A 14,023-nucleotide genomic window follows, 5' to 3' on the forward strand; every position below is an offset into this window, starting at 1 on the left:
TGTGAAACCTTTACATCTGAAAGCTGCAAAATTAATTAATTATTAAAATTACTGCCACTAATTAACCGTCTGAACCCCAGAAACATTTGAAAAATATGCTGTTTTAAATATTACTATAATTACATTTATCTCAGCCAAAAAGTGTGAAAAACAACAGAAAGCGTCAATGAAATAATGTGTCATTTTGTCTGCATACTCATAATATTTAATCAAAATCAATTTCTTGTCTTTGTCATATGACGCACGCAAAAAAATGTCAAAAAGAAACAGTTAGTACCCAAATTCTGTAAAAATCAAAGAGTTCTTCATTCCCATGTGCATCTAAAACACAAGTGATTTAAGCGTGACCAATAGCCTCAAAAAAAAAAAAATTTCAGGGACTTTTCAGCTGAACTGCAGGCAGTGTCTACACAGAGCAGCGGGGAGACAAGTATCGAAACTAATTTAAAACGTAAACTGCAAAATGTAGAAGACATTTCTGAGTTCTCTCTTTTTCTAGTCATAGCTGTTTCCATAGAGGTGGAGGACTTAATTAGAGTAAAAAATGAACCTAAAGTGACTAAAAATATGACAGAAGCAAAAAAAAAAAAAAAAAAGGCCTGTGAGTAGTTGGAGTGCAGAGGTCAGTGACACCTATACAGACAAACTACATTTTAAAGAAAACTTCAAAATGCAATCTTCTAGCATTGATATTTTGGAATTAAAGTTGACGAGAACAGCAGATACTCACCTGAACAGGTCGAAGATGGTGAGGTATGTGTAGGCAGTTAAGGCTGAAACAGAGAAGAAAGGAAAATCATGCTTTAATTACAGGCTTTAGTACTGTAAAGGTATTGTTATCCCAGCAATTACGTTATTTAAAGACTACAGCCGTTTATGCGAATGAGGGCAGATGGCATGTCACCTCATAATCTGGCAAAACAGTTTAACAGTTCAAATACAAGCATAAGGTTGAATAAACACAAATGAACATTACAGTCAAGGTGAAGTTAAGTGGTTAACAGTTTAACCCAGGGATGTCAAACTGCTGTAGATATGTTGGAACTAAATGCTGTAGCCTAGAGCACACAGTCTGACCAATCACCTGTCTGGAGACTGAGATCGGTTGATTAAATGAGTCAGGTCTGGTGTGATGCTGCTTAGTTGGAACAAAAGTCTGTAGCCACACTGGCCCTTTGTGGAATGAGTTTGACATCCCTGGGTTTAACCCCTTACATTTTCAATCCATTACAGTAACAGCATTTGTAGATATATATTGTCTCTTTATGATTGTTTAGTGTCTCTTTGTGATTGTTTTGTGTGTCTGGAGTCCTCTTGGTCCCTTAGTACTTGTCATTTTAGTAATTTTGCATCTCTTTGTGGTCATCTTTTGTCTCTATGTGGTTATCTTGTGTGCCTTTCTGTAGTCTTTTTGCATCTCTTTGTGGTTTTCTTGTGCCTTTTTGTGGTCATTTTACATCCTTTCTTAGTCATTTTGCGTTTCTTTTTGGCCACCTTTTCTCGTCGTATTACTCTCGTACAGACTTTGTCATCATGCACCTCTTTTTGGTTATCTTGTACCTTTTGTGGTCATTTTTTTGTCTTTTGCATTTCTTTTTGGCTGTCTTTTGTTTTATATCTTTATGTGCTCATGTCGCATCTCTGTGGTCATTTTGCATAACTTTGTGGTCGTCTGTAGTAATTTTGCGCCTCTTTGTGGTCGTCCATTGAGTCATCTTACTCTCTTACAGTCTCAGTTGCAGTGTTTCTCTTTGTGGTCGTCTTTCATCTCTGTGGTTATCTTGTGCCTTTATCGGTCATTTTACATCTTTTTGCAGTCATTTTGCATGTCTTCGTGGTCGTCTTTTGTCTTATGTCTTTTTGTGGTCACTGCGCATCTCTGTGGTCATTTCACATCTTTTCACAGTCAGTTGTGTTTCTTTTTGGCTCTCTTTTGAGTCATCGTACCCTCTTACAGTCTTTGTCATCGTGGCTCTCTTTGTAGGTTGTCTTTCATGGTCATTTTGTTTCTTTTGTGGTGATTTTCCTTCTTTTTACAGTCATTTTGCGTCTCTGCTCATTTTGCATTTTGTTGGTGTTCATCTTTAGTAATTTTGCATCTCTTTATGGTTATCTTATACATTTTGGGGTCATTTTACATCCTGTAGCAGTTTTTCTTCGTGTTTCTTTTTGGCCATCTTTTGAGTCATCTTACTCTGTCACAGTGTTTTGTCGTTGAGCAGCTTTTAGTGGTCGTTCTTTAATGGTTATCTTGTGTCTTTTGCAGTCATTTTGCGTTTCTTTTTGTCTGTCTTGTGCGTCATCTTACGCTCAGAGTGTTGCCATGCATCTCTTTGCGGTTATTTCATGTATTTTTGTGTCTCTTCATGGTCGTTTTTGGTCATATTATGTCTTTTTATGCTCATTTCTCACTATTTTGCAGTCATCTTGTATTGTTTTATATACTTTTGTGCTCATTTCGCATTTCTTTGTGGTCGTCTTTAGTCATTTTGCATTGTTTTGTGCTTATTTTTAGACATTCTGCATCTCTGCATCTTAGTGGTTCTTTTGAATTTCTGTGTGGTCATTTTGAGTCTATTTGTGATTATTATCCATTCTGGAGATTACTCAAATCAGTTATTGATTATTAGAGTACTCAGTTAACGATTTATTAGTTGACAAGTAATCAATTCTAGACACAATCTGAAAATAACAAACAGTGCCCGAAACAGTAGCCATGGACTTAAACAAGCTCACCATTATCTGATTGGTCTGTCATTAGGTTACCAAGTCGGCTAATCAGCCAGTCACCAAGTCAATCACTTCGACTATAACCTGAATAGCAGCCAGGAGTGTCAGTTAGCCGGTTAGCAGCCCAATTAATGAGTCAGCCAACAAGCTAATCAGGCCGTTAAACAGCCAGATAGATTAATACTGCCAACCTGCCTGTCTGTCAATCTATCAGCCTGTCTGTCTGCCCTGACTGGCCTGTCTGTCCATCCGTCTGTCTTAAAGCCTGCCAACCAGCTTTCTGTAATCAGGCTGTGCTGTGGGGGATGAGGAGAGCGGATTAGAGCGGCTTTGTGCTGAGAGGAACATTTTGTTTCCCCACCACCAGCGCCCATGTTGGCCAACCTGAAGCCCTGTAATCCTGACAGAGAGGCCGGTGGCAAAGACCCTGAGAGACAGACAGACGGATGGACGGACGGAGAGGGCGAGACAGGCAGCAGAACGGAGGCTGAGTGACAGATCGAGAGAGCGGGGGGAAGGCAGATGGATGGATGGATAGACGGATGGATGGGAGATCAGGGCAGATAGACGAGCAGAGAGGGAGGTGAGAAGGCGGACAGACGGGATGATGGACATGTGGACAGACAGGCAGATAGAGGGAAAGTGAATGAGTGTGAAGGAGTGAGAGACGATCGCAAATGCCGCGAAAGAGTAGCAGATTGTGATGAAAACACAAGATAAGTCAAACTACACAACAAGCCAAAGTAAAACAGGAACACAAAGTGAATATGGGTGGTATTTCGATATGGGAAAATGGATTTATTAATGAAAATTTACCAGCAAAGTCTGCAAAATTCAGAGTACAGATGGTGCACACAGCTGGACATCATATTTTGGGAAGATTGTGTTTCTTCTTAGTCTTTTAACATCTATTTGTGGTCGCATTGCGCCTGTCTGGGATTCTGTTGCAACTCTGTAGTAATCTGCATCTCTTTAGTCATTTTGCATGTATTTGTGGTCATTTTGCCACTTTTTGTGTTCATTTTGCATCTCATTCTAGTCATCTTATGTCTCTTTGAAGTCATGTAACGTCCTGAGAACTCAAACTAAACAATAAACCAAAGCAAAGCAGCAACACAAAGTAAATATTGTTGGGATTTCAATGAGGGAAAATGGATTTAATTCCAAAAAATTACCAGCAAAGTTTGCAAAATTCAGAATACAGATGTTGCAGACATGGATGACAGGTTTTATCAGCGTGTTACAATGTACATATATTATCATGGCTTGTGAAAGGTTTATGGTCAAATATTCCTGTTACTGCGCTATTTACAGGTTAAAAAAAAATTGCATTTTCTTTGCACATTTACTGACCTTAACGTAAACTTTGCATCTGTCTGTGGTTGTCTTGCAACACTTTTTAGTCCTTTTGTATGGATTTGTAGTAATTTTGCGTCTCTTTTTAGTAGTTCTGCGTATATTTATGGTAATTTTGCATCTTATTGTAGTCATCGTATGTTTCTTTGTGGTTGTCTTATGTCTCTGAGGCCATTTAGCATCCCGAGAAGTCAAATTACACAACAAATTGAAGCAAGGTAGCAGCAAAGAGGGAAAATGGTCGGGATCTCAAAGTAGCAAAATTGATTTACTGTGAGCTCCTCTTCACCAGCAAAAACTGCAAACAATGATCAAATACTAGTATAATAGTCTGCATCTCTGTGCACATTTACTTACTTTAACCAAAATGTAACAATTTTTCAAGAAAAGTTTGAGATTGTGTTTCATTGTTTTGCGTGTATTTGTGCTAATTTTTTTTAATCTCTTTATGGTCATTTTGTGTCCCTTGTTGATTGCCTGCATCTTAAAACTTTTAAGATTGTGTTTCTTTTTAGTCGTTTAGCATCTATTTTTGGTCGTATTGTGTCTGTTTGTGGTCGTCTTTTAACTATTTGTAGTTGTTTTTCGACCGTTTTTAGTAACTTTGTATGTATTTGCAGTCATTTTGCACATTGTTGGTCGTCTTCCGTCGTTTTAATCATTTGGGTCTATGTGCTAATTTTGCATCTCTTTATGGAGTTCAGGCATATGGGTTCTGTAAAGCGACTGGAGACAATTTGACCTGGAATTGGAGCGATATAAATAAAATTGAATTGAAAAAAAACTGAGACTTGTCTCTTTGTGGTTGTTCTGCGTTTCATACCGATCGAAGAAAAAAATGTGGTTTTCTGCTCTGTTCCAAATTCATACATCCTAACCAAACTTAATGACTTTTAAGAAGAAACTGAAGATGTACGTATCCTTTACCTGCTTTTAATGTTTCAGTACTTCACATCTACTATACTTTCCAAAGATTTTTTGTGTGTGTCTTATAATAAGCTTAATTTGAGTACTTAAATCATTAAGTTATCTTAACATATTAGTCATGCTGTTTGAATATTACCTGGTTTCTTTACCCCAAATAAATATTTTGCCATTTGAGGACATCATCTTCGGCTTTGGAAACAACAGTTGCCATTTTCTGACTTTTTTGGACCAACAACCATCAGCTAATCGTCGAAGTATTCATTAGGTACTCCCACTTCCAGTTTCCCATTAAAATAGAAAAGTTATGATACAGTTTAAATACTCTTTATTTGTACTTGTGTTTGAGTTTATCCAGATATTTTATGCTGTTTATTTAACTCATGTTTTTATTGATGGTAAAAATCAATGAAATAATGAACTTCATCAATGCAAGAATTTTTGTTTTCCCTCCTTGTATTTAAGGTAATCTAATTATAACTTAATAAGAATGTAAGTTTTTTAAAGAGCATGAAGAGGAGCTTAGTAGAGAAAAATTTACATCATTTCCCTTTAACAAGGGAAATAAGAAGCAAAAAGTCACGGAGCCTGATTCACTCACTTCATTTATCAGTTGTTGGATTATTTTCCTTCTTTTTACTGTTAAAGTCTGACTTTCTTTCGCTTCATGCGGCTGTTATTTTGATATGTGGCGGCTCATCTCTCCGCTGGGATCAATGAGGGTTGATGTCATCGTGTTGTGTTGAATTAAAAGCTGCAGACAATAAAAGCAATAATAATACAAACGCTGACATCACAATGACCCTGAAAGAGGCCGGACCGGATCGATACATGGGCTGAAATTTCCCCTCGCTGTGTTCGGATACGTTTACATGTCCACCGCAGCAAACACACACAAGGATACAGCAGCCGGTTGGATTCCTCTTTAGGTCTCCTGCTTACAAACACTGACACCCAGAGGACACGAGGATGAGATACCAGAGCAACAAGCAGAGCAGACGGACATTATTCATCTGTAACAGTCAGAAAAGAACAGATGGAGAATATTAAACCGAACTACAAAAACACGCAAACACCGACCAGAACACATGTAGAGACAACAAGACACGCGCACAGTCCTCCCAGCGGGCCTGAACTCAATACCCAGGACACAGCGATGGATTAAAATCCCTGTGTTTGTTTTCAGGACTGATCGATGGAGGAGAGACAGACCAGTTTACTCTTCATTTTATTTAGTTTCAGTTCCTTAATTCGTTCCTTCCGCTTATAATTTCCTCCAAACAATAAAAGAAAAAAAGTATAACGACTTCAAAAACAGACTTAGGCAGAAGGAAATGAAGGAAGCCAGGAGTAGATGGACGGATGAGAGAGGAGAAATACGAGCAGCAGGATGAATTTTTAATGCTGTCTGCAGAGGAGCAGCCCAAACACACACAGCACACCAAGTATCAAAGCAAAGGCAAGTACTGATCAACCTGCAGACAACAGTAACTACATAGTAGTGCATTAATAGCACTTAATTTATCAAAATGTATGAGCTGAGTGACCAAGGAGACAGTCAGGACACTTAAGAGACTTTTTTGGGTCAAGACCCATCACATCAAACCAAATCGAAACTCTTCATCTGCTGCATAATCACATGACTTGGTTAAAGTGCCAGGAGATAAAGAAATTCAAAACAACAGACAGAATAAAACCAGCAGAAATAAGAACAAACACGGTCTATTTAGTCATTCTGCATTTAATTGTGGCGCTATTGTGCCTGTCTGTGGCTGTGTTGCAATTCCTTTTAGTCGTTTTGCATGTATTTGAGTACTTTTGTATTTCTTTGTGCTCATTTTGTGTCTCTTTTTAATAGTTTTGTGTGTAATTATGGTAATTTTCCATCTCCATGTAGTCATCTTGCGTCTCCTTGAGAACATTTAGCATCTTAGGACCTCAAACTACACAAAAAAACAAAGTAAAGCAGCAACAGAAAATTAATATAGTTTGGATTTCAAAGTAGCAAAATGGATTTACTGTGAGCTCCTCTTTATTTCGCCCACAAAATAAGAAAAACACAGCCTAAGAGGAGCAAGCAGCATGGTAAAAACAAAGTGAAAGGCTCTACATTGGTGATAAATAATTACCATATTTATATTCATGCCATAAATCATAAGAACAGAAAAGGCAAAAGTAGAATTTCTTTGACTATATGTTTGAAAAGGAGGTCAAAAATCTGGACTCAACCTGAACAACTTTTTCCAAGTTTCCCACAAGTGTTACCAGTACTGAAGAAATGCTGTAGATATTTACCTATTTACATTTTGACAACATTGACAAGTGTTATCTCTGGAAAGGTAGGTGTCACCATGCTGAATATATCTTCCAACAGCTTGCACCTCCGTTTAAAGTTTCTCAGTCATGCTGCATTTACTTTTGAGTCATGATTTTTCACATTCTCATACATTATGGGCAGTGAAATGCAGAGCAACTGATCCTGCCAGGCTGCACAATGACAACAAGACAAGATAAAACCATCGGAGAAAAAAAAAACACTCATAAATAATGAAGAGTAAAGAGACTGTGCACCAAAGTGCAGTGAACATTGTGCAAGAGTCTCCTCTGTGGAAACACAGCCTGCAGTTCATCCAAAAAAGTTACAGAATTGTTGCCATGAGACGGTTGGCTGCAGATGATTCACTAATAGCTTCTCACTTGTGCTGTAGAGCGCAGAATATTTTGTCTTTTACTAAATTTGAAAAGAGCAAACAGTTAATTTTTGCCAAACTTTTCAAATAAGACTTGTAGAATAAAGTGATTTCGATGACATATCACAACTGCAAGCTTCGATTTTATTAATTTTCCCAACATACCTGTACATTACACCTGATACCCTTTTTTGAGTGAAAACAGACATCAGGCGTTGGTTTGTGCAGATACTGAGTCCTGTATGGACCCTGATCTTGATCTTAGGACTGAGCTCGGAACATCTGATTGAAAAACCTAACTGTTTTTACAGTTTCAGACCGATTAATGGTGCAACTTTATTGATTTGTAAAAGAAAATATTCCTTTTAGATGTGTTGCTCGGTTACAATGGCTCTTAGGGCTGAATAAAAACACAAGAGGACACACAAAGACGCAAAAAAAATTCATCACAACAGTTTAATGCCGTCCTGATGCTAGAAGACTGTGTCAAAAATCAAACTTTTTTACACTGAGATCCTAATTTTGCTGATTTTCTTGTTTAAAGCTGAAGTAAAGCTCCTCAGAAAACACAGAAACAGACACACAAAGAGGAAGAAAGTCAGGAGATGGATGTGCTAACCACAGCAAATAGCAGCTTAGTGTCATTGGTTCCGGTAAACAGTAAACTGAGATCTAGACACACACAAACACGAACACACACACACACACACACTCTGGGAGGGTCGTGGTGTCAGGTCAGCTCTTGTGTGGTGCAGATGTAAACTAAAAGCTTCTATCGAACGCTTCAACTGCTGCGGTGAGGAAGATCCCCGGAGACGAGGAAGACGAGGAGGAGGAGGAGGAGGAGACAGGACAGGACGGGTGAGTGAGGTGAAGAGGAGGGTAAGGATGGAGGGGAGGAAGATAAAGAGGAGGCTGGGATCGCTGCCCGATGCTGACACTGCTGACCAATGAGGGAGAAACGCGACACCGGACCTGAGGGCTACACACACACACACACACACACACACACACACACACACACCGAACTACACACAGATATAAAGTGTGTACACAAAACGAGGGATCACAACACTGCGTATTAATATTAGCATGCAAACACACACAATCTGATCAATAAACACACAGAGATCCAGCAATTTTTATGCCATTCATGTCAATAAAACACATCATTAACATATAATTGGGTGCAAAGGTCAAAATTTTTGCACTGAAAATAGCAAGAAAACTTTTTGGGCTGAACACTTGCTGCAGAAATGGTGCCAAAAATGCACCCAAATTGATTAAAATTTGTTAAACCATTATTACTAACACGATTATCCATAAAATACTGTCGAAATCCAAGAAGAATACCACTTTAAAGATACTTCTGTGCAAAAACATCTGCACACACACGTACAAATGTTAACACACACATCTCGTCATCCTCTGATGTGACAACTAGCAGCATATGTCGATATGAAACCAGACCGAAGCTCCATTTACAACGTACAGCAGATTCTCCAGGTGGGATTAGAGAAGCAGCTGCCGGTGATACGTTAAACCACACTCAGCCAGGCTTTATGCCCCTGGTGTCCTGACCTGCACCCTGCAATACCCCAACAGATTATAATCAATACAGGAACATCTGCTAACACAAAACTGCATCATTAAGATAAGTATGGATATGTTAAGGCAGGTTCTGGTGACCTGCACTGCAAAAAAAATGAAATAAAACTAAGTTTAAAAAGAAAAAACAGCACCAGAAAGAAATCTGCTGAAAAAAAAAAGGCAAAGTTCTGTAATGGTGAAAAAAAACCCAGCAAATATCTGTAAAATAACAATTGTATTTTTACGGTTACACACTGTAAAAGAAGATCAGAATTCATAAAAACACAGACAAAAAGACATGAAACTATTGCAAATTTCACCATTTTCTGACATTGTATAGGTCAATCTAAAATTCATGAAAATAATTGTTACTCACAACTCCAGCTCTCTGTGCAAATAAAAGAAATTTTAACCTTTTAAGCTGCAGTCAATTCCAGCCGTTTTCAGTACAAAAAATCGCTAATATTCTATTTTTAAATAAAAAAATTACAAAAAATACAGGGAATATTGGACGGGCATCGCGAGGTGCATTTCCTTGAAAACGACCGATTCGTGGATTTTATACCGACTTCAGGACATGTTTTGGACAAAATAGTTTACTGGCTTGTGTCGTCTGGATGTAAAAGGTTGGATTATGGCCGTTTTTTGTGGAATCTTTTTTTTGTGTGTAATAATAAACCCGGAAATGTGAGTCGCGCTGTGTGCGTTGAAGCCGTGTATAGAGAACAGATGGATGAATATTCGTTTTTGTCGGACAAATGTGTTTTTCTCACCCGCTGTAGTAATCGCATCTGAAAGTGGTTTATACCGGCGGATTCATGAGAATCTAAGCTTTCCATCGGCGTATAGTGTTTGTATAATCGGGTTTGCAGCCGTCAGACATTCTTGAAATTCCTATGCAAATTAGTAGGTGTACCGCCGGCAGTACACCTACGACGCACTGAAGCGTAAAGGGTTAAAGCAAACTGTGACTTTTGGTTTCGGAAAATCTATTCTATACCTCATAAGACTTAATAAAGTTGGGTTTTGGACTTGTCGTTGGATGCTTTTCATTGAAGAAAAAATTTATCTAAATTAAATAATGGCTACTTGCAGCCCCAGTGAACCTGCTGCGGACTGTTCCTTTAAAAGTGGAACCCATTTTTTGAGGAAATGCGCAGACATCATGAGGGTGTTTAGAAGACCAAATCCTACTGAGGAGCCCATTCAGAGTCAGGGTAAATATTGGAAATAAAAAGCGGTCTGTCACGAGCAACATTACCAGTAATAACAAATCAAACTTGAATCACTCATGGCAACATTTTTGATAATCAGTGCATCTTTTTTAAAGCAAAATCTCCCTTTTAGTTTCAGTAAATTCATTTTATACCTCAAAAGACTGAATAAATTTGGGCTTTGGACTTGTGAAAAAATTGTTACTGCAACTGTGGACTGCCCGTTTAAAAGCGGGACCTCCTATGGAGTAAATTTGCATACATCTTGAGGGCATTTAAGGAGATCAAATCTTGCTGGGAAGTCCATTCTGAGTCACGACGGACACTAGAAATAAAAAGTAGTTTGTCATGACCAACATTACCAGCGATAACAAATCAAACTTTCACACTTTGGATGAGTTATTCCCTATTTTTTTAAGCAAATTATCATTTTCATTTTCAAATGTGTTCTTAAATGACTGAATAACTTTGGGCTTTGGACTGCTAGTTGGACGCTTACATCAACTAAATTATTACTCATAAATTTTTAAAAATTGCTATTGCAGCCATGAACTGTGTCTTTAAAGTTGGGACCCCTTTGGGAGTAAATTCGCAGACATCATGAGGGTGTTTAAGAGACTGAATCATACCGAGAAGCCCATTCAGGGCAAACACTGGAAATAAAAAGCAGTCTGTCATGACCGGCATTACTCGCAGTAACAAATCAAACTTTAATCACTCTTGGCAGCATTTTTAATAATCAAGTATATTTTTAGTTTCAGGAAATCAGTTTTATACCTCATAAGACTGAATAAATTTGGATTTCAGACTGCTGGTTGGATGCTTTCTATCGAACAAATAATTCATCTAAAGACAAAAAATGCTATTGCAGTCACAGACTATCCCTTTAAGCAGGATCCCTTTGGGAGTACATTCACAGACATCATGAGGGCGTTTAGGAGATTAAATCATACTGAGAAGCCCTTTTTGAGTCAGGACTAACACTGGGAATAAAAAGCAGTCTGTGACGACTAACACAACTGGCAATAACAAGCCAAAGTTTCACACTTTGGATGAATGATTCCCTATTTTTTGAAAGCAAAATGTACTTTCAGTTTCATTAAATGTGTTTTATGTCTCAAAAGACTGAATAAATTGGGGTTTCTGACTGCTGGTTGTAGGGCTGGGCGATATGGCCAAAAAATAAAATCTCAATTTTTTTTTTTTTAGTCATCTTGGATGATTACGATTTTAATTAATTTTTGTTGTTTCTTTGCGGTCTGTTTGCTAAGGCTAGTGCTAGCCATGCCGCACTCCCGTAACTGCGAGTACTCTTCGCATTCTTTAGGATGCCTCTGTCGGAGGTGATGAAGGAGGTTAGTTGTGCTGCTACTCTTCGTTTTCAAAGTACTTTTGCAAACCTTGCACATGACTGAAGTTTTGCAAAGCCGAACCACTTCCATATAATCGATGTAACATGAGGCCCTTTTCTCGGGACCAACTCTTCATCTGCTGTTCTGTCCGCCGTGACGGGGATGTGAGTGTTTTGGTGGAAGGAGATGAGAGGCTGAAGCAAACGCCAGTGAACAAGTCGTGAAAGGCAGAAGAAGAATAGCTCGCCTCGATTTTACGATTTGGCAGATTTTCAAATCGTCAGGTTTTAAAAAGGCAAATTAATCGAATTAATTCGATTTATCGCCCAGCCCTAGCTGGTTGTGCATTCTACATCAACCAAATAATTACGCAAAACTAAGAACAATTGCTACTTGCAGCTGCGACTGTCCCTTTAAATGTGGGAGCCCCTCAGGAGTGAATTCGCAGACATCATGAGGGTGTTTAGGAGATCGAATCATACTGAGAGGAAAGCAGATGTGGTGGCTGTATGGGGAGTACGAGGAGCAGATCGGACGCACACACTCTGTGATGTTAGGAGTGTGTGTTGGCTGTACCGAAGGCCCTGTGGGACGGACTGCTTCACCAGCTGTGTTCTGACACACAGGAACATCGAGGGCCTGGGGACAACACACACACATGCACGTGCACATGCACACACACACTCACAGCTTAGATCACATGTGCAAACTGAACCATGTCTGTATGAGAAGCAAACAAACTAATGGATACGAACACAAAACACAAGATTAAACCTTCTTATATTCAGATACTAATTAAATAAATGATATGAAACAGTAGAATATGCTACTTAAAAGCAGCTAATTCAGAAGTACTACCATGTGTGTGTGTTTCTTGGTTCTGTTGTGAGCAGAAATTAAAAATTAAATTGTCACAACTCAAACAAATCATCCAGCTTGATCACAAACACACTTTGTCTTAACAGTGTGAAGCTCTGATGAGGAGGTGAAGGAGGAAAGTGAAGAACGGAGGATGAGGATGGGGAGGAGGTGTGTTTATTCGTCTGTGCAACAGACACTTGACCTGGTTTCTCAGTGATGCTCTGGGCTGAAAAACAGCTGGAGACACACAGTCGAGCAGCAAACGCATCCACTCGTTCACACATGGACACGTATGCAGTCAAAATACTAAAAATACATACACAAATAGGCTAAAAAGTATCATCCATAATGTATTTAACAGGACACTGAGGTGAGAAAAGGAAAACGATCTTATTTTGTTTTGTTTTTTTATTTTTTGGAACATATATTCATTTATATTCGCTTCTTGGGAAATATTTAGTACTTTCACCTTTTCAGGGCTCTCAATTAAAACTAGTATATTGATACTACAAAAGTATTGCAAAACTTTGCCAATTTCGCTGCGACCACCGAGCTTCACATCGCAATGCTGTCACCATCATGCTTCACATGATGATGCCACCACCGTGCTTCACATCATCATGCTGCCGCCACCATGCTTTACCTCATGATGCTGCTACCACCATACTTCACATCATCATGCTGCCACCACCATGCTTCATAGTGGGGATTGTAGAGTTATGATGATGTGCAGTTATTGCTGTCCAACAAACAGCGTCAAGTCTGATGGACAAAAAGCTCAATTTTGACTCATCAGACCAAAACAACCTTCTTCTTGTTAACTTTATAATATTCCATGTGTCATCTGATGAACTTCAGTCAAAACTGAATGTAAGATTTTCTTTTCTGTAATCTTGTGGGAATTACAAATATCGCATTTAAATCACAGCTCTCTGTGGGAGAAAATGTCTGAATGACAGAATGCTGTCACTTTAATAGATTGATGAAGCAGCAATGTCACGTATCTCATATCTGAACAAGACATTTTACTGCAACTCCACACCCTAACATGTTTTCAAACTTGTGGTCTTCAAACCCAAGAAACACTGAAATCAAGACTTAAGCCTTTATCCCACAAACAATTCTGTGCAAGATTGTAGAAACACACACTGACTTGCTAAATCGGTATAGTTGCCCTTGAAGCGACACCGCAAGGAGACAAACGAAAGATGAAGGTTTAAATGTCCACACATGCTCACAGAGGCAGCATCCATCAGCTGGGACGATTTGGGGAGGCAGGACGGTGGGTTCAGGTGAACAAGGGAGA

General features: G+C 38.8%; 1 protein-coding gene across 3 annotated transcripts in view; it reads right to left on the reverse strand.

Annotated features, from left to right (window-relative positions):
* The window catches only part of slc30a6 (solute carrier family 30 member 6), a 580,472-nt gene that overhangs the window by 529,128 nt on the left and 37,321 nt on the right, over positions 1–14,023 (reverse strand). For all 3 annotated transcript variants that reach the window (XR_007947027.1, XR_007947026.1, XM_051959637.1), the window contains exon 5: positions 731–773. Coding sequence is in view for 1 of the 3 variants with exons in the window: in XM_051959637.1 (XP_051815597.1) it covers positions 731–773 (43 nt within the window). In the remaining 2 variants the exon portion in view is untranslated. The remainder of the gene's footprint in view (positions 1–730; positions 774–14,023) is intronic.

The sequence above is a fragment of the Acanthochromis polyacanthus genome, chromosome 15, assembly GCF_021347895.1.
Source record: "Acanthochromis polyacanthus isolate Apoly-LR-REF ecotype Palm Island chromosome 15, KAUST_Apoly_ChrSc, whole genome shotgun sequence".
In the NCBI taxonomy this organism is placed as follows: domain Eukaryota; kingdom Metazoa; phylum Chordata; class Actinopteri; family Pomacentridae; genus Acanthochromis; species Acanthochromis polyacanthus.